Source organism: Fistularia commersonii, chromosome 10 (genome assembly GCF_037954325.1).
Source record: "Fistularia commersonii isolate RoL2024-O1a breed Wild chromosome 10, RoL_Fcom_v1.0, whole genome shotgun sequence".
NCBI classification, from domain to species: domain Eukaryota; kingdom Metazoa; phylum Chordata; class Actinopteri; order Syngnathiformes; family Fistulariidae; genus Fistularia; species Fistularia commersonii.
The window spans coordinates 628,423-650,363 of record NC_141293.1 but is presented as its reverse complement, the minus strand read 5'-3'; the positions used below and the strand labels follow the sequence as shown (position 1 = coordinate 650,363).

Genomic DNA, 21,941 nt, shown 5'->3' with positions numbered 1-21,941 from the left:
TACTTTTCTTGTTGAAGACGGTTCGCCTCGCATCCATCAAGCTTGTCCGGTTGAAATAGTAGGGGATGCGATGACAAAAAGCACATATTTGTAAAGCGGACTAACTACGTTTGGCGTATTAATTAATATTTATGGACAGGCGTCTGTTGCACGGGGCTCTCAAATGGCCCAGAAAGTGAATCGCAATCGTATTTGATGTGAAGAATATCCGGAGCTAAATCATTTACATACCTCTCGGGGAACGGACTAATGTTTTCTTTGTTTCTTAAAAAGCATTTCGATATCGTCCACGTGATCGGAGACATCCCGTTCGATGGAAACGCACCTCAATTACAGCGTAACAAATGGCCTCGGGGAAAGCGGCGGCCGCGGGTAAAACCGTACGGGGATACCTAACCATGTCAGACCCCCCCTTCCAGCCCATTAGGCCCATTTACAGACAGACAGAAACAAGCATGGGACCTGACAGACAGCGACGGTAGACTGGCTGTCGGGAAAAAAAAAAATGAGCGGCCTGTCGTGTCCTCGGCGGCTTCGCCGGGCTGATATTTGACAACTGACACTGGTGTCTTAAAGGCACAGTTGGTTGTCAGGCTTCTCAGGGCCCTTTTACCAGGAGCGCCGCCGCCGCCGCCGCCGCCGGCCCGGGCATACAAGTGTGACACCACCTCTCATTTCTGCATGGCTCGCGCCGGCATCCTCCCGGCGCCGCAGAAAATCCAGCGAAGAAGACGTCCGTGGATAATCAGCGGGTTTATCAGCCGGCCGTGGAGGAACCGCATCGTTCCTCTGTTTGGATTGGAGAATGAAGAGCGGGAGGGAAATCCTTAACGAGGATAGAAAAGATCGTCGCTTTTGTTCGGCCTGGATTGAACCCGATCGGGAACGGATACGCCTCTCCGTCAGCCGGACGGGGACGACGCAGCCGCCTTCGCTTCGGCGATTCCAATTTTCCAAGAGAGGCGTCTCCCCGGCACCTGATTTGATTTCAAATGTTGACAAAGGGGCCAAAGCTCGTCTCGCCCCCCCGACGCCGACTGACGCGAACCAAAAATCGCTCATGCCGGCTGATACCGTGCCAGGGGTGAAGGTGTACGGATGCACCGGCCTCGCAAAGCGCCACCGAGGGAAGAAAAGAAAACAGAGGAGGGAAATGTGAGCGAGTGAGATTGTAAGAAAACGAGACGGAAAGGTTGTAATCGAGGGCAGATTTACATGTGACGCTCGCGGGGCTTTTGGGGGGCGACTCCACCGACTCCACCGACTCCACCGGGAACAAACACGACTGCAGCTGCTGCTGCCAAGCTTCGGTCTCTAATAATGCCAAGAGTTTGGCACCAACATCGCCGGCGTTCGTCACACATGAATACGAGGAGCCTCCGTCTGCCACCATTGTTTCAAAAGAGCAGCGGTTTTATTTTTCCGCTCGCTTTCTGGTTAAGAGGGGAGTCTTCCCCGAGGGACGGCTGACCTTTTATCTGAAACGAAGCTGTTTTTTTTTTTTTTTTTGCATTCATTACTCACGTCTGCAGCCGGAATACGCGAGCCATGAGCTCACGGTCATCTTTGGTCCACCGGCCCGATACTGTATATATCACGTGAACGACATATTTACAAATGACAGCACGCCTTTTCAATCTGACATGGTGGGACTATTAAAAAAAAAAACCCAAAAAACAAACTGTAGAAATATGAATTTTACGAAACATCTAATTGCCTTCATTTTGCAAACTGTACTTCTCTGCTTTCTGTAGTGCTCTTCGCGATTCATCTATATTTTAACCCCTGAAAAGCTGCCGTTAGGTTTTAGCAGTTTTTGTTCACTCAACCAATTTTGTCAGATAACTTGGCGTCTCAAATGCCATGAAAACTAGCGAAACCTGACCTCTGCGGTTGTCAAAAATGTGCTAAAACTACAAAATACACAGAAGAATTTGCAATTTTTTTTAAATTCATTCCAGTCAGATCAATGATGCTGGTTCAGATATTTTTTTTCCTTTTTTTTTTTTTTTTTTTAAAATTAATCCCCCCTTATTTATATGCATTAAATAAAGGGTTTTTTTTTTGTTTTTTTTTAAAGTACAATATCCCCGAAGGTACAATCACTCTTCAACACAGCGATGTCCTTTTCCTACTAATATAATAATATTTTGAATTACTTAGCCTCCTCAGAAACTCTGCGGAGCCCCTGGGGAAGGCCTGTCTGCCACTTTAAAAACCACTGCACTAAGTCAAACAATAGTTAGCGTTCTCAAGATACTCCAGCCGAGTTTATCCAAACAGAACAGGTTCTTAATGGAATTAGAGGAAAAGTGAAGGGACGTGGCCACAGGATGTTGCCTCAGACCGCTGGAGCGAGACGCTACTTCATTAATCTTTCAGCAAAGCCGCCTGCAATATTTATCAAGAAAGGGATTTACGTCGATAACGGTGGATTAGAGTATGACGGTGATGTAATAGTAGAAAATGTATTTAATGTTGTTTGTGTTTTGCTAAGTGCAAGAGGGTGATGTAAAGCGGGACGGTTCTGCTCCGAGTTGTTTGAGCGCCTCCGGACGTTTCCGGCGACAAACTCCCGACAAAAGTCACTCAAGACTCACATGCAGAAATACAGAAATGAACAAGTAAATACAAACATTCCAGCCAAACGCAATGTTTTCTGCGCACTTGGAGTTTAAAGCGTAACAGGTCAGTGTTCACGTCACAGTAGTATGAGACAAGCAGAATCATGGAGAGTATGTTAAGAGTAAATAATAATCATAAGCATACATAAATTATATTATTATTGTAATTATAATATTTCAATTGTGTTATTGTTGTCAAATACTACTACTAATACTACTAGAACCACTAATAATGATGATGACAACGACGATAATAACAAAGATAATAATTTCGATCACGTTATTATGATCATTATTGCTGTTATCATTAGAATGTTTTTGTTGTCAAACACCACTGCGACGACTACTTGTGATAATAATGATAATTGTGAAAACACCTTGAACAATCATCGACCCAGATGCCTGCGAGAAGACCGGAGCAGATGGCTTCGCTATTTTCAAAGAAAATACTATCATGCCGGGGAACAGATAGCAATATTAAACGCGCCTTACATTTTGGCACTCGTTCATTCCGAAAGAGTCGTGAAAATGACAAAATACATGAAAAACCAGGCGGTCTCTTCCACATGTTCTGGACCTCCGGGCCGCAGTGGATGGCCGGTGCAGGGCTCGGCCGCAGGCACGCACACATCTGATGGCTGTTTGCTGCGGGGAGATTCGATTCCGGCATCATTATCGCCATTGGTTTGGGCTCCACATTAGTCCGCCTGCACGGATCTGCCGTTCCGGGCCGGCCGGCACAGAAAGGTCCTGCGCTTGTCCAAAAGTAAATCTTATTCTAAGACTCGCTACTGTCTTGGCTTGGATGGTGAATAATTGAGCGTGACAGATCCGTCCAGAGGATGGATTCAATAATGTCCCTCTTTTTTATTATTAAAGATTAAAATGCATTTAAGAAAATCTTCTGACTTAAAGTGACCACAATTGGACCACAAAAGTTCAAGAAGATATTCAAAACGATGCGGTTTGGTTAAGAATGTATTCTGGTTTGAGGCGAATAGATTTTACCTCAAAAAAAAAAGTAAAAAATCCAAGTCACGTCTGCTATTAAAATTAGCCTCACGTCTTAAATAAGTCCCTTCCTGTATCTGCAGCCTGTCAAGGCCCATGTATGTATGCACACACACACACACACACACACACACACACACGCTTCCAGGAACAACAGGCAGTCATTTCATGCAGATCAAAAGGAATTGCATGAAGTGAGAGGAAAGCAATCACGTCAGATCTTTGTGAGCTCGGAACGCCATCTTTCCATATCAGGGCGATACTTCTGTGCCAGTGTGTATTGTGTGTGTGTGTGTGTGTGTGTGTAGCTTATGTTTGAATTGGACCAGCTGTGACCTCCTTTCTCATGAGGATGTACATAATATATGATCACTATTGTCACATGACCACACACATACACACACACACACACACACACACACACACACACACACACACACACACACAGAAGTCACATGGACAGATGCACAAGAGTGTAACATGCCTTCACCAACTTCTATATCAGACAGACAAGGGAAAGGTAGCAAACTCGCCGCCGCCACAAAGCACATCATGGCTTTGCAGCCGGTGTTTGTCGGACAGGGACGTGAAACCCGAGTGTGCACGAGTGTGCACGAGTGTGCACGGCGTGGCAGACTCACCGGGGCAGGGAGCTGTACTGTCGCTGCGCCTGGGCGAAGGAGTCCCTCTCCTCCTGTCTCTGCCGCTGCATCTGCACCTCCACCGACACCGAGTGGCGTCCCGGCTGGCCGTAACCGCCTTGACCGTTGCTGCCGGCGCTCGACTGAAAACACGGGACACCCGGTTACATCCAGTCCAGGTTTTTAGCGGCAACGTTACGTGACGGCGATATCGGCGCCTCGGCGAGCCGTCGATATCGCCGTCGATACACTCGGAGGGAGTAAACGCTCGGTAGAGAAACATGACATGATGACTGACAGCGCGGGAAACACAAATAGCGAAGAATCGCGGCTCATTGGTTTTGTCCCCGACGACGAAAACACGAAAATCGAAGTGACTGTCGGGTTTATCCTTTACGCTCTTTCGGCCAAATCCGTATTTTTTTTTTTTTTTCAAATGTACCGCAAACTATCGGAGACTTCAAAAGGATGATGTCGAGTATTTCTAAAACTAGAACCTATTTCACAATCTAATTGGGTGCAAAGGATTAATAATGAAAGAGAAAAAAAAAAAAAAGTGATTAGTCGAACACTTAATGAGAAAGCTCTAAGCGGCGGCCTGGAAATGGCTGCAAAGTAATCCTACGGGATTTTTTTTTTCTTGCGTCCAGTGAAAGCGCTTGTTTGTTCTTTAAGTCTTGAATAGGACGGCAGAAAGGATCCCTTTCTGCCGACGACCGATCACACGGATTTTGTTTGGACGTCATCCGTGACGCCGTGCAAAGATTTCGGACTAATTATTGAGCCGTTGATTTCACGGTCCGGCTTCAGGCTCACGGCGGCGCAAGAAACATGTTCGCAACAAAGAACTGATCAGCTTTATCATTGATTTGAAATCCTCTTAGTTAGTATTTATCACTTACTTAATTATTACGGTGCAAAATTTGACTTCCTGTCTGGACTGTTTTTTTCTGATTTTTCGTAAATCTCCAAGCGTCTCGACACCCTGTTGTGTTGTGTTGTGTTGTGTTGTGTTGTGTTGTGTTGTGTTGCCTGCTGTTATTGTTTGTTTGTTTGTTTAGAAGTTTATTAGGACAGTGTACAATTACATAAAGAACAGAGGCAGAGACGTTTGTACCAGATTGTAGCTCATAGCTAATTTCCATCTGTAGTCCTGGACAGTACAAATATAAAACTGTACAAAATAGACAATCTATATAAAATTTACAGTATGTACATACATACATATATGTAAAATATATATATAAAATATATATTCTCAGCTATTGTCTCAATTTCTATTCGTCCTGTGTTCCAGCAAAGTTCTAATTTCATTTTATTGTATATATAACAATTAAAATCTTCATTTTTAAGTACAAACAACGGGGTGATGTTTGAGGGATACCTGACGTCTGATGACAGACGGCGGAAACTCGCCGCTCGGACGTCGTCCTTCGGGTTTAACTGGCGTCCGCGCATCATATTATCGAGTGACTAATCGTTCGGTCCTGCGTCACGAGACGACTCGCTTTTTATGTGGCGAGAAAAATATCGGGCCGGTTTTTTGAAAGGTGATTCGAGAGCGCGAATCGACTCCGCGAGTCACGATTTCCACAAAAGACTCGAAAATCTTTTGGACGCAAACCCAACCTGCAATCCGTCTCCATTTGTGGGATGTTTTTTTGGGGTAAAAGCTCCAGCTGACCACGTCTTTGCGGCCCTTCGACAGTTATTCGGTCTAACGCTTCCTTTAGGTGGATTCGGTTTTAAGGATTTTTATCATTTTTATCATTTTTCTGAATAAACGGAAGCTGGTTCAGCCAGGAGTTGTCAGTCCGGTGCGAATCACCAGAATGTGAATGCGCGCTTCCGTTCGGCGTTCTGGAGTCCAAACGCCGAACATTTTTCTTCCTCATCATTTCCTTCTTGTTAATCATACATTTAGAGAACTATTTGACATTTTCTTTTTTAACTTATCTAGTTTTCCACCTCAGTGAAGCATAAAAACATGTGCTTCATATTCACGGACGGTACATTCAAAAGACCGGGGAAAAAAAAAAACAAAAACAAAACACTCATATCTCAAAACCACAACCTTGTGCTTATCTATAGCAATTCGGGTATTTGGAAAATATAACCTTTAAGAAAAGCCTCGTCGAGACCGCGAGACGAACAAAAAGCGAGCGGACGAGACGGCCTCGGAGGAAACGGCGGGCTGTCGGTAAGTTGTGACAGTTATTTTGTGTTAATCAGAAAAGCGCTTGTTGTCTTGTCGATTTGTCACGGCTCAGGGACTTTCTGGCAGTTTAATCTCCCTGACTTACATCAAGACGGATGACTTTCCGTGTTAAACAAAACAATCCGAAGCGGCAGATTTGTGATTTTAAGCCGCTAATGCAGGGTCCGCGCCAAGGCTGGCGCCACTTTAGCATCCGAACGACTTTTTCCTCCACGACTCCACTCCGATATTTAAAAGAGATGTCCGCGGAGGTGTTCGATCTGGTCCAAATCTTCTCGCGGTGGCCGCCGGATTCCGATTTCTTCCATTTCTTCAACTTGGTGATGTTTCATCCCTCAAAATTGAAGTTGAAAAAATGGAAGAAATGCAAGTCCGGTCGCCACAGAAGGAATTTAAAAGAAGTCTTTTTAATATAATGCCAATATAACGCCATTGTGTTCTTTGTTTTGGCTTCACGGACACCTGGAAAATATGAAGTTGGACATGATCGCTTCTCTGAATGACAGCATGAAATCCAGGTATCGACTACTTGACGTGTCCAAGAAAAAGTCACAAAGAGCCAATGAATGCACAGCAAGAAGGAACACGGGACGTTTAGTTTGGATGAAACGGGAGGGTCGGCGGCCGAGCCCGTGGCCGAAGCCCAGATACTTACCGGCCGTTCGTCGGGGAAAAGGTCTTCTCTCCGCAGGTTGGAATGAAGGTGAGATACAGACAGATGTGAGGAGGGGGTGAAGACGGCCATGCCGGAGACTCGGCGTTACAGGCGTGATGGAGGTTAGTGCCGGTTAATGAAGGAGACAAACGGCCTTCGGCAGACGGACAAACGCCCGGCGAGAGACGTCGTACGTGGCGGCCGACGCGTCCCGGGCGGATCTGAATGCACCGTTTCATTAGTGCCGACAGGAAACCTCCACGTCAAACGGGATGTTCGATATACATGAGTGTTTAAGAAAATTAGAATAATGTGATAAAGTTCTTTATCTTCTGGAATGCAATTGAAAAAACAAAAAGGACTTTTTCATGATATTCTAATATTTTGAGAGAGGATTTTTGAGTCGTCTTAAGATGTAAGCCATAATCAGCAATATTAAAATAATAAAAGGCCTCGCAATATTTCAGTTGTAATGAATCCAGAATGTATGATTTTGTTTTTGTAATTGCATTACAGAAGATAAAGAACTTTATCACAATATTCTAATTTTCCGAGACAGTCCTGTACGTACAAGCAGTGCTGCGCAAAACTGTACTGTATATGTACACTTATTAAGGACATTTACTATCCGCATCTTATCGGCCTAACACATAGACCTAAAATACAAAAAAGAATTACAAAATCAGGAAGAAAAGCATATCGTGTTTTATTCCTAATAGTCCTTGTCGCTACTTTGTTTTCACAGCTGGACAGCAGCGTCGGTGAGACGTGGATGTCCAACCACAACCGGAATATAACAAGCAACGCGAGCTCCTAGGAATTGGACTGGGAAATAACGACGATGTTTACAAAACTTTAGATTCGACGAGCGATGTAATTACTACGTAACCGATTCGGTCGTGACGTGTTACTGCAAACACACATTTAAGAAGTGTATATAAATGAATTTCTCTGTAGAAATCAATGCGGCGAACAAGACGTCCAGCTTACCTGTAGGTCAGCAGAACAGCATCAGCCGACATGATACATTGCTACAATCAAATAGTGAATATCTCCAGCTTTGGGCAAACTAAAGGATTATTACGACTATAAACAACAGGAGGAGTGCTATCGCTCTTCTAGAAGTGTGTCTATAAACATTGACAGAATCTGTCATACACCTTCCTGATGGAGAATGAAAATTACATTTTTATACCTGCGCCATCTCCTGCACCATCTTTCTCCAAGGTTTGCAGTACTTATATATATATAGGTATATAGATATATATATATATATATATTTTTTTTTTTTATTGATTACAAAAAGATATTTTCTCCAGTGTGCAAAACCAGTCTCTTAAATGCATGACCACTGCGTTTTCACTTTGGAAAAACTGACGGAAATAGAAAGCAGCTTCTCCAGTTGCTCTTAGGTTTTTAGGTGGCAATGCTGATTTAAAAAAAAAAAAAAAAAGCATTTTATCTTTTTATTGATTTATTTTCCAGCAGGGTCTGATCCTCTATGGGACAATTCAGATTATTTATTTTTTTTACAGTTTGGTTTTATAACCCTATTCCATCCCCAAGTAGGAAAAGTAACAATTCCACCCACCATTTATTGCAACTTCTGCGAAAAGCAATTCTAAACATTTTCACAAGATGGACGGACGTCTTCGGAGCCGAGGTCTCCGAACGCTCCTCAATAGACGCTGGAAGATCTCATACCGACGAATTCCCCCCTGCGTTTTCCCCGGACGGCCCACACGTGCACGCCAGCGCCACTCCTTACATCCCGCTCCTGTTCATTAGCAGCGTAGCTGCAATAACTGTGTGCGGATCCATTGTAACATGAGGCCAATTTAATTACTTTTATGGGTGCGCAACGTATTGAGAGCCTGTCGAGATGTCAGACGTCTGGAAGGCCATAAAACGATTAGAGGTGCTGAGGGGCCGGAGCAATCATCTGCGGGGCTTATTGCAGCGCCGCTCGCGTAGGGGTTGAGGAGAAATCAACGGGGGGAATTTAAAATGACCCCGGGTAGAATTACGGCCAGTTATTTTTTTACTTCCCGAAAAAATAAAAAATAAAAAATAAAGGAAAGAAAAACCAACTCGGAGCGGGAATGCGAAATATTCCGGGGATCGTTTGATTCTCTTCCTTATTGTAAAGGAGGGCGGAAATGCCCTGAAGGAGTTCAGATAATTGGAGTATTAATATGTTACAGTCAAATACAAGAGGCATTTTTATGGCCTTCCTAAACCCCAGACATCAAGTGAATGAACTCCTCCATTCCAATAGTGGTATAAATGAGTGCAATAAAACTGGTGCAGGCTCCAGGGGAGCGGGCATCAGTCACGCTGATGGAATTAGACCACGCTACCCACAATCCTCCCCTTTCTCTCCAAACGCTGCTGGAAAAGAAGAAGCGGAGGGCGCCGCTCGTAAACAAAAGATGCTATAGTGACCCCGGGCTCGTGGCTAAATAAGGACGGCTATGAAAGCGGCGTCGATAACGCACGGCCGCACGGCGGAATCACCCCGAGGCGCAAGTGGAAACACGCTTCAGAAGCGTCGGTGGCTCCGACGGACGAAACCGCCGGTCTTATTAGGATTCCGAGGCCGAGCGTCTAATCCGGCCCGCGGGGAAGACATCATGACCGTCCGACAAACTATTTGCTCCTGAGGCCGGCGTCTTCTTTAATTGTTTGCTTCGGGAGCAAAAGTTCAAGCATCCCCGTTGCCGGGGAAATTGCGGAAAGTCATCGCTGTCGTGTTTTAGCCGACTGTCCGGCAGAACAACGCCAGCCGTCACATGCGACGCCATCCGGGAAAAGAGCGGCGAGCTTCGAGTCCAGCTCGTTAGACTCGGCACCTCGTGCAGGACACTGCACGTATGACACGCCTAAACTGTATTTCTCAATAAAATCTCAGGCCTGCGCTACAGTGAGAGACGTTAAACTAAACACCACAGCAAATTGTTTTTAACTTCAAGAAGGGGTGGACTTGCGTCAGATTTCCGTTCCAACGGCGCGCCGATTCCTATCATTCGTCGGAACGACACAAAAACGGCGCAGAAGAAAAGTAGAGGAACGACGGAAACGAAACCGTCTTCCTCGTACAAGACCGCGGGACCGCATATTCATCACTTCCGAATGACGGATCCAGACTTTCTTCCAAAATTCATAGGAGATGGTGACGGAACTGAGAACACTGTGGAGGAGAAGGTTTTTGCGCCGACTTCTTGGATCACAATTTAGTTTAATTCTTCTTCTTCTTTCAGCTTTTCCCTTCAGGTGTCGCCACAGCGAGTCCACCTTCTCCATCTGACCCTATTCTCTGGATCCTCCTCTCTCACACCAACTACCTTCATATCCTCTCTCACGACGTCCATAAATCTTCTCTCTGGTCTTCCTCCAGACCTCTTGCCTGGCAGCTCCAATTCCAGCATCCGTCTACCAATATATTCTCCATCCCTCCTCTGTCCATGACCCGACCATCTCCGTCTGGCTTCTCTGACCTTCTCTCCAAAACATCTAACATGTGCCGTTCCTCTGATAGACTCATTCCTGATCCTCTCCATCCTGGTCACTCCCAAAGAGAACCTCAGCATCTTCATCTCTGCAACCTCCAGCTCTGCCTGCTGTCTTTTGGCCATTGGAACAGTAAATTGTAAATTAACAGTGAATTGCTACGAAAAAATGCGGACAATGATGAGCTGCAAGGTGAATGTTCTAGCCTTCAAGGTGAAATGATCTTGCCTGTTGTCAAAGGGGGCGATGGAAGAGCCCACGCCAGGATCAGGGCCGGCACTCCACTTTATATATCTGCAGGATGAAATGTGCCGCGGCGAAAGACAAGGTCTAAAACCTTCCGATCAGAGCGGCGCAAACCGAAGCGTCCGGATCTGAACGACACCGCGACCCCATCACACACTCCGGTGCTCCTGGCCGACAGCCTTCGGTGCTGCGATGGCCGTTTTGAACGCGGGAGGAGGCAGATCTGAATAATGGCTGCCGAAAGACGTCCGACTCAACCCGGCGAGACCGACGAGCTCCCGCGTTTGATCCCCGCCGTGAAACAAGCAGTTCGCCGCTAAGCCGGCAAATACCTCGGAAAAGGTCAGAGCCGGTGACAAGTTTGGCATTTTTGACGGGTAAACTATCGATACATTTTCATTTGCGTGGCTTTTTACATCGATTAGGAATTCATTAACCGGCAAACTCGGCCCTAAGGAGGAAATTGTCCTCCGACAATCCAATACAGCGCCTTGAATTAATTAAAGCCTATTTGATATTTCACGCCGTCACTTCTTTTTTTTTGAGCCCAACAAATGAATGAAAGGCGCGTCCGGCCGGCCTCAAGGAGCCGGCGCCCCGGAAAACGCCGGACGGCGGCGCGGCACAAGGACGCCGCCTCCTTGGGGTTTGCTGGGCATCGGCGGGATGAAGCAACAAAGTGTAATCCGTGCACGGCGGAAGGTAATTCAATTTCAAAGAGGTTCGTCCTGTTTTACATGCGGCCGCCGGTACGGCTGGTTCGCGGCTCTAATAACACGCAATTACTTGAACAAACCCGAGCCAAAGCTGCGCTCTGACAGGTGGGGGGGCTCCACGCCGCCGGACCGACGCTAATTAGAAAAAGGGAGGCTTCTAGTTTGAAAGCACGTAAACCTGAAGCCGCTCTCAAAGTGTGGACGTGCCGAGAGGCCGTTTCGGTCAGGCGTGCATATTCTCATGTTCTCCTTGTTCCCGCGGAGAACGTTTTGACAAGAAAGGGATCTTCTGTTTTGCGGAGAGTTCGGAAGTTTCACGCAAAATAACACGCCGCTGGAAAGTGATGTCGTATTATCGTACGAGCGAAGACGTGACCGGAGCCCGTTGTTAGCAAACATCGCGCGACTTCTTTTGAACATCGACGAGAACAAATTGACAAACTGACCACCGGCATGTCTTTTCAGGCACGCTACATGTATTTTTCATTCAGTGTTGAACTGGTGAATTCATTCGAAATGAGATTCCCAGATTTGGTCGAATAAATGGATTTTCTTCCCTCACTTTTTATCCGGAATGGAATGGAACGGTTTTAATGTCACAGTTCATCTGTTCGCCCTCCATGTACGAGCCGGCCGTTCATCTGTTCGCACTCAATTCTCCACAACACTTCAACCCTTTTTCCACTTTTCACTTTTTATCTTTCTCCATTTTTATCTATTTCATCTTCTTTCGATATTTTTTGTCTTAGACGTCTATATTCCTGTCCGCCTCACAGCTCGAACCCAGACGTGCTGCTATCGTCGTGTCCTGCTTTTTCAGGTTGTTTGTGTCCATTTTGGATTCGGATTTGAAAGCTGCTGTCCGGAAATGTCGTGGCGCTCGGCGGAACCAAGAGGAAACTCTTGAATCTTGAATCCCGTTTCTGACTAAAAGACCGATGAAAAACATGAATGAGAAATGAATCCCTTCGGAAAAGACTGGGCTCTCCTGCAGAGACCAATATGATGTGGAAACTTAAAGCCTTCAAAGACCCGAGAAAACACTGGAAACAAAAGCGCCGTCGTGTCCGGACTTCAAGACGTTGCTTTTCTCACACGCTTTGAACGCCGCGGCTCAACCAACGATGCGGCTAATTTCTGGATTTTTTCACAGCGCCAAAACATTTATCCTCGTCACATCGGACCCGTGAAACGAGCCTGAAATCTGAGGGCGAAGACGACGACTTGAATGATTTTAGCGCTCCGGAGGAAGAACCAGACGGCCGTCAGCTGGAGGAGGACAAAGAAAAGGGAAGCGCGGATGGACTTTTCCTCGACTTATTTATAATTCATCTTTTATCAGCGGCAGAGTTACAGACGCTGTTTGGGAAAAAAAAAAAAAAAATTTCCAGCACATATTTGTGGATGTTACCGGTATGTATTTGATTAAAGTATAAATATCTCATGTTACAACGTGGACACCTGCAGCTTCTAGGCAGGTGCTTCCTGTGTAAGCGCACGTAGGTTGATTTGTTATTTTGAAATTCAGGTGCGCTCAATAGTCTGGAAATGACAGTAAGAGAAAGAAAGACAGTTCCCTTTAAATTGCATACTTCGGTGTGCTTTCACAAGCCGCCGACGCCGCGTCAGGTAAAGTATGAAGCCAATTTATGAAAGAGGTTTTGAAAGGCGGCGCCGGCGTTGAAAGAGCCTCACATAAAGCTCGAGGAAGCCTGAATAACACCGTGACCTTTCCATAACTACTGGAAAGTAATATTCTTGCCCTTCCCCTCGCCGAGCCTCCCTGAAAGTGTTCGGACCCCGAGGCGCGGCCCGACCCCTCGCACCGCGCCCTCCCGACGCTTGTCAAACTCCGATTTCAATTAGACGCTTTTTACATAAACTCCAGACACTTGGCAAACCCAAGGCGACCTTCGATAAATTACATTTAAGACCTTCGCATCGATACGACTTTAGACATCCTGCAAATGGAGGGGAGGACAGAAAGGCTGCGTCGTCAAACACAAAACGGGCCGGCGGGTAATATTTTACCTCGAGCTTGATCGAACCCGCGACTTCTTGAACGAGAGAAAAGAAAAATATCGTGAGATATTACGTCTAGAAGAAGAGCGTTTTAACGGGAAGGAGATTCCTGGAGCGGATCCATGTGTTTTCACTTTGGGAGCTCCACACACTCGGTCGAACTCTGTCGACGGACGACAAAGTCTAATTTATAGTCATGCCGTTTTCATAAACATTTGATTTGCCGGATCGTTCACTTGCTTATTTCGTGGTCGACAAGCACGCCGTTAGCGCCTTCTAGTTATTTGTGGATCATCAAAATAGTTGATAACACCACTGAAAACACCGTATTTTTATTCTCATGTCTGGATTTCAAAAGAAAACCCAAAGTTTGAGACGGGAGAATATAGATCCCGATTGTTTTTAATCCCCGTAACCCAATGAACGTCTTGATTCGGACATCGGTGGCTAACAAGGAAGTCTACAGTGCTCTTCCACTTTCACAGCGCGTCACCGAGTTTTCATGGGAAAGTGAAAGCGGCGCCAATAGCAAATTTGCAGCAGCTGATGTAAACAAGCTTAATGCGTCTCTTGAAGAGAAAACACGGCGTGTTGTTCGGGGACAAAGGGAGACGTGACCTGGACTGTCTTTTCCCACACACTGACGTTCTTCTCCACAATGACGGCTGGAATGCGGAGCCGCCGATTCGCTCCCGTTTCACGGCGACATTCAAAACGGCAACGTCTGTCGGGTTTATCGGCGATCGGAAAAACAAAAAGCCGACCCTTTTATCGCAAATGAGCAAATTCATCGGAAAACAAAGGGTGGCACCGCGTTCTAGACAGACAAAGAAAAACAACGGGAGCTGTTAAACTCAAATTGAGAAAAAGTAGGACTACAGTCTGTATGCTGTTTCTTTCAAAAGATGCATTTCCGATCAATATACGTGGATGATATTAGATATAAACTGGCATCGCGTAAAAAAAGGTGTCGGCATAAGGCGTGTGAAAAATAAAAAAGAAATATAACTTAAAAAACCAAACAGTGTTTTTTAATTTTTATTTAATTAATTTATTTATTTCATTTTATTTATTGTTTATTTACTTATCATTTATTATCATTTCATTTATTGAACTATTTTTATTTTGTGTGAGTGTGTATTAAATTTAAGACACATAAATTACTGATATGCTGGTATAGAACGGGGAAAAATATTAACGAGAAAATAGTAATTTGCGATGATTACAACAACATTATTGAACGGGAAATAATTCTCATTAACATTATGTGCTGCAACACGGTAATAATGACTGTTGTGTCTCGCTGCCTGTATTCGCTTCACTAATTCTCTAATAACCTTCACAGCTAGTAGATTAAAAATAGCTCGCTCGTCGGCCTAATGAGCCTTTCTCTAACTTGAGATTCGAACGGCAAAAACATTATTTACTGTTTGTACACCTTTAGGCGAGGATGTAAGCGCGTAAATAAAACAATATTTAAAGGTAAGACTCCGGCTTGCGCTTTCAAAAGAAAGTCATGGGGTCGCAGAACCACTCATTTTTAATAAATACTCCCAATTAACAAATTGCCTGTCAAAATGTCAGCGCTTCATTAATCATTACACACACACGCACACACACACACATATATATATATATATCTGGCTTACGTGCTGGACGTGCCAGACAGACACTCAATCTCTCTTTTATTAATTAATAATCATCATCGTCTACTTTGAATTTTCAAAGTGAAGCGTTAACTCTGCAAAAGGGATTCAAAGAGGGGGTTCATTCATCATCCTTTCCCCAACACTCGCTTTTTTTTTTTTAACTGATCTTTACGTTTATGACGGAAACACACAAGTGCGCATTGCTCAGGGACTCCGAAGCCTGATAATCATAAAATACAGAAATAAAGTGGTCTTATCACGAGTAAAATAAACTGTTCATGGTGTCGAGTGTAAATATCTGACCTCACGGTTTTATCTCATCACAGTTTTGGACGAATCCCTGGACAATTTAGCAACGGACAAAAACAGAATCGCTTTAATCACCATTTATTAGCACATGATATGTTAAAAGTCACAAGAAGGCCTTATTAAAAACTTGTTCTCTACTCTCAATATTTTACATCTTATTCAATTTAAAACTGTCTTCAACTAAAGAGTTGATAATTCCGCGGATCCATGATTTGTGTGGCCATAAAAAATAAATTATAGAAAGCCAAGAACACTTGCGGCGCAGCGCACGGAGGCCGGAGGGCGAATCGATTCCTCGCACGGTCGCAGCGAACGCATCCCGTCGGTGCTTTTTGTTCATTTCAAATCGCCCGCTTCAGTTTGCAAGCGCGTACAAGTTTGTAAAAAGAAAAAAAAAGAAGTAAAGAATAATTCCATCTTTATATTATAAAAAGGCAATAGCTAAAAACGGAGTATTTAAACACGACACCCGGGTGGAAACTTGGACGGCAGCTGACACGTGCACGCGCGCACACACACACGCACACACACTCACAGATGATGGATGGGCGGATGAGACGGTTGTGTTAGTCATGGTTGTGTGAGGGGACGCACAACTTCCTGCATGCAAACGGGTGAAAGGTGTTAGCGGCAGCTCGGTTAGTCCCACCCAGGTTACGGGTAATCCTAAAGGGCGGAGGTGAAGGTGGAGGTGGAGGTGGAGGTGGAGGTGGAGATGGTGTCAGGAGGTTGTTCAGTCTTTTTCGTGGAGGTGTTAGTGGTTGGCGGGTGTTAGCGTCGTCCACAAGCTACGTCCGAGGACCCGGATTTCTCCGGTTGTTCTGGTGGTTTTCTCCTGGCGGCCGCGGACAGGTTCTGTCAGACACTCACCCAGGGCTGCTCGAAGCTGTAGGTCCTCCTGCGGTCGTCGGGGTCGTCCGGGACGCCCTGGGCCTGCTGGAACTCCTGCCGCAGCCTCTGTATCCGGTCGTGGTTGCTCGGGGCCAGTCGGCTACTGGAGAGGGAGGAGAGAGAGCCCGGGGTGAGCGCCGTCCGGTGACCCGGTTTCCGCCACGAAAAACACCCGCGGACGGACGTCGGTGCGAAGCGCGCGGCGACGCAACCCGGAAACGTTGAGCCCAGATGGGGAGGGGGGGGGCGGAAGAGGGGGGGGGGGGGGGGGGGGGGGGGGAGCTGGAGGAGAGCCGGCAGCAATATGAATCAAACTAATGTGCCAATGATGTATTATTCATAAAGATGAACAAAGGACGGTGATGAAGAGCGAGCAGGACCCCCCGACACACACACACACACACACACACACACACACACACACACACACACACACACACACACACACGACGCCGGCCTCTCAAACACGGTCCTATTTCAGACGTGGGTGCAAAGCGTGCTCCACATCGGCGGCGTCTCGGTGAACCTGCGGCTTTGTGCCCTCTGACCTCAGGACGCCCTCAGGACGCCCTCAGGACGCCCGGGCGTCGCCGTGCCAACGGCCAGGCAGATGCAGAGACGTCGACATCCAGTCTGACCGCTGAACCCATACCAGGAAGAATAATGTGCAAATTACGTGCAACAGTTCCATTGTCTTCTGTGCAATAAATGTTTTGACTTCACCGACCCCTGCTTACACACACGATTACTACATGTCATCATACACATATATATACATGTATATCTACCTGACACATATTTTTACATACCTTTACTTTTATGTGTTTTTTTCGATCTTTACCGTTCTTTTTATTTGCTACTTTGTCTTTTTGTTTTTATACAGAGTTCTATTTTGATTCCTCCCCACTTGACTCTGTAGCTGCTCCTCAGCGAAAAGCAATTTCCTCCTGGGGGATCCATAAAGTATTCTGATGAGCACAAAAATAAATATTTCATTTTTTAAACAGATTATTCTTTATACTTTTACACTTCAGAGATTATTGATTTGATTTTTTTTTTTTTTACTTTTATTTTAGCTAGCTTGTCACGGTCTTGTCCTTATATGTTTTGCTGCTGCCGCTAAACAATTTTCCAAGCACGTCTCATGTCTTCTCAACCAATCCGGTTCTTGTTGCAAGTGAAATAACTGGTGTCCAGTTCTGATGGTGTGACTGGAGTTGGGATTCATTCATTCATGAAGTAAAGAGTGTAGAGCCGGGCTTCACCCTGCATCCAACGCCGCTTATAGAGAACAACAACCGCGCGCTCTCTGGCTAATTCAAGTAGTTTCGACGTCGTTCTTTCAAGATCACGCTCACGTCTCACATAATGAATCTCTCTAGAATGATTTTTGCATCAAACTTTTTAAGTTCTTGCAGATTTAAAGGGAGGATTTTTCAGCTGTTTCCGATTAAAACACTATTGGAGAACAAGACACACACACACACACACACACACACACACACGGAGTAAGCATGTAAAAAGGTTTATCGGTAACATTCATCACGAGCCACGCAGAGTTATTTTGGTCACGTAGCCGCTGATTGGTTACGGAGTTGATAGTAATGGAGAGATGAGATGGAGATGAAGAAGCAGGTGAGAGCGAAACCTGGAGAGACTCTTTTAGAGAAAAGTAATTAACAGGTTTTCCTCCGGAACAGCGTGAGCGAGCGGCGGTGTCAGGGTGTCTAAATGAAAGAGCGGCGGGGGAGCGTGGACTCCGAGCTCCACTTTTCAACTTCCTGACTCTTGGCAGCAAATTCCTGGAGACAATGTTATCTCAAAAACCTTAGGGGGGGGAAAAAAAAAAAAAAGAAAAAGGTCACACATGCAATTCTTTCCATTCCCAAGGCCCATTTTTTTTTTACTTGCTTGTTAAAACTGTAAAGTCAGGATAAACCTTCTGGCCTTCTTTGTTTGTTTTTTCTACCGCTGAACAGCCAGATAAATAAAAGAGAACAACGAACGGCCGACGTCCTCGCGCCAACGCGAAAGCTCATTTGCGAAACCTAAATATAATGAAATCGATCGCAAACGGCGAGACAGCGGGTTCGCTGAGAGGCTATTAACTCCAGACGCAAAGTGGAAAACCCCGTCAGACCCCGTCGGTGTTTAAAACCAGAAGCCTGTCATGTGTGATCCCGCTAATCTCAGCGACGTGTAACACAGCCGTCCGGCCTCTTTACCGGTCAGCTGACACGGCGGGAGCGACGTGCACGACCCCGGCGGCGGCCGGAGGTCCAGGCAGAAAAGGCTCGCGAGGGAGCGCGGAGGCCGATTCCTAAACTGCGACAAAAGATGTAAAGAAAATATCAAAAAGCCACGGAAAGAAGTCCAGATTAAATAAGTACAGCGTGTCAGAGAGCAACCATTCAGAGGATTCAAAGCGGACGCCTCTCCTGAGAGAAGCTCGCCGTCGGAATCTAAAGCTTCTCAAACTTCTCAGGTTGCGAGAAAAAAAAAACAGAAAAAGAAAATAAACAATGAATGAATGGACGGGTGAATGCATAACCTGATAAAAATGAGGAGTTGTTGCACTCACACATAGATGCCAAGACATTTTCCTGTGTTCTAAACTATTTAATTGGATCTTTATTTGTATTTTATCTTAATTATTTCCCTTTTTTTGTGTAGGGGAAAATAAAGCACCGCAAATAAGAACAATCAATCGAAACGTTTATTTTTTTAAGCAGCCCGTGTCTGCAACGATTGTTACCGGAGATAACCTGTTCAAAATAGCCCGCTGGTTTTTCCGTTAAAATGTCTTATATTTATTAAATAAGTAATTTGACTTCTTAATTGCTTTCAGGATTTTTTTTTATCATAAATAAAGTCGTTTTCACTTTTTTTTTTTTTTTTTTTTTTGGTCATGTGATGAACTCCTCACTTGATATGGGTATTTTTTTTTGCTTTATTTCATGGGAATTTCATGCCTTGTCTCAGATGCAATTGGCAAATGATAAAAGAAGATAAAAGTTAAAGTGTGTAGTCACTTCAATCATTCTCAAACCGGCTGCGGTGCTTGAAGACCATCTCACCGCCCGTGACCTCGGCTCGGGGAACCCCGCTTACGACGAGCACGTCACCCGGAAAGACGTGGCGAGCGCCATGCCGTAAAGACCAACTCCTATGCGGGGATTAAAGTCCTCCGATTCTCTCGGCTGACGAAACACGGCGCATCGATCAAAGCGACAGCGACAGCGACACCGCGGCGCGACCGGACACGACGACGGCGGGTGAGATTAAGTCGGAGATGAAGTTCATCCTCGAGACAGATTCGCTCGATATCTGGCGCCGCGGCGCGAGGCGGCGAGGTCACGCGCGGCTTCGCCGTAATAAGAGCGACCGGCCGACGCGCAGACGCTCCCCGCCCGTCACGGTCGGACGGACTTCCTCCAGCGGCGTCTCGTCTGAGCTGTGAGTCGAAGGGAGCTTTGACACGCTGTAAGGCCTGCGCTAAAGCCGGACTTTGACTCGGGAGACGCTCGGCTACACGATCGAGCCGGGATTTGGCTCCGCGGACGATTCGCGCCTCGACACGCTCCGGATACATTTCACAATCGCGGGGTAAAAAGACCCCAGAGCTTCAGGTTTTTATTTCCTCACACACTCGTACCGCCATATTTCCAACAGCGTCGCCTTCCCTATTTAGCGAGCTAACGCGACGCGGACTTTGACCGGAAACACGTCACCTCACACCCGCTCACATCGAAAGACAAGTTTTTAGAGTTTTTCGTCGTCGTTTACAAAGACGGTAAATCTGACCGGGTCTCTTTTAAGAAGACGACAACCAGATCCATTGGGCGTAAAACCGTTTCACCAGGTATCTGCAGAGCCTCCGCTATCCAAGTCCTTTGCTTTTCCTTCTCCGGCCTCGACCCGGCCGGCCTTCGCCGTTCCCGACAAATACCGTCTCAGCCGCTCCGGTGATTGTTTGTCTACCGGGTTACCGGTTCGTTAGAGCTCATCTAGCAAAGACTGAAAGATTGTGATCATATCCATCCGGTCCGTCCGTTGCCCGTAAGGTAGATGCTTTGTATCCTTCGGGCACGTTCTCGAAATACGCAAAAAAATGACAACAATCTGCAGCTTCGAGTTTAAAAAAAAAAAAAAAAAGGTCAATGGGTTTACGGCAGCAGCGAACTATTTCAAAGCAGAATATTACCTTTAAAATTGCTTGCATTGGCATGTTTACGTCCATAGCTAAAGGTGGGTTGTGGTTTCTCCCTTTGAAAAATTCCACCGCACGAGGAGTCGGCGTTCCCGTTTGTCATCAGGCGACCTATTTTGGTCAGAGGAGCTGTAACACGACCCTCCGCCCCCCATCGTCAAACCGTGAAAATACCGCATGCCAGGCGGCGTGGTTGTTGTTAGCGTGGGAAGACAAGATAAATCACGCCACCCTGACAGACGGGGACGTTTCCTCTCTCCAGCCTCAACATCTTTAGATAGCTTTTCAGATATTCGGGAAGGTTTGCCATCGGAAGTCCGAAACAGAGGCGAGACGGCGAGACGGGAATCCTCCGTGTCGTCGACGCCGCTTCCGCTGAGCCAATCAAAGCGGGCCGACGGCGAGGAGAAAACGTGCGCTAAGTGACAGAGACAGCTGACCGACACACCGCTAATCTCCCGGATCAGGAATGAATGGCCCATTCAAAGGCCCTCGGCTTCCCAAGCCTGGACGTCCGCTGAGAGAGGACACGGGTTCCTCAGACGCTGGCGCTTCAGAGCCCAAGACGGTAAAAACAAGCCTCTAACACACACACACACTCCTGGAAGTCTGCGGACACACACGGCTGGAAATGCATTTTATAAACCCTTTCCAAAAATGGATTTACCTGAAGTATTTTTACAGAATTATTTAGCCTTTTTTTTTTTTAATTGATTTGTTATTCTTAATTTAGCCTTATATTTCTTTTGGTAATTTTGATAAGGCCTAAAATAAAAGTTGAGCTGGTTTTTGATATTAAAAACAACATTGATTTGAGGGAGAGAAATATATATGTATATATGTGTGTGTGCGTGTGTGTCTGCGGACACACACAACTGGAAATGCGTCTTATCATTTTTTTTTTTTTTTTTGTGAAATTTATTTACCATGAATTATTTTTACAGAATTATATGGATTTATTTATTTAACTATTATTTTACCTTTTAGTTTGTCTCTGCTTCTGGTCATTTAGGTAACCTCTAATTACAGTTGGGCTGGTTTTTGATCTTAAAAACAACACTGATTTGAGGGAGAGAAAAAAAAAAAAATATATATATTTATGTGTGTGTGTGTGTGTGTGTGTGTGCGTTTGTCTGCGGACACACACAACTGGAAATGCATCTTATCATTTCTTTTTTGTGAAATTTATTTACCATGAACTATTTTTACAGAATTTTATGGGATTTACTTATTCATTTA

The 21,941-nt window shown here is 45.6% G+C and overlaps 1 protein-coding gene across 6 annotated transcripts in view; it reads right to left on the bottom strand.

Moving 5' to 3' along the window:
• The window catches only part of pard3ab (par-3 family cell polarity regulator alpha, b), a 302,221-nt gene that overhangs the window by 6,212 nt on the left and 274,068 nt on the right, over nt 1-21,941 (bottom strand). For all 6 annotated transcript variants that reach the window (XM_086153154.1, XM_086153157.1, XM_086153155.1 and 3 more), the window contains 2 exons: nt 16,472-16,595; nt 4,277-4,419 (listed from right to left, as the gene is read on the bottom strand). In XM_086153154.1, coding sequence (XP_086009280.1) covers nt 4,277-4,419; nt 16,472-16,595 — 267 coding nt within the window. The remainder of the gene's footprint in view (nt 1-4,276; nt 4,420-16,471; nt 16,596-21,941) is intronic.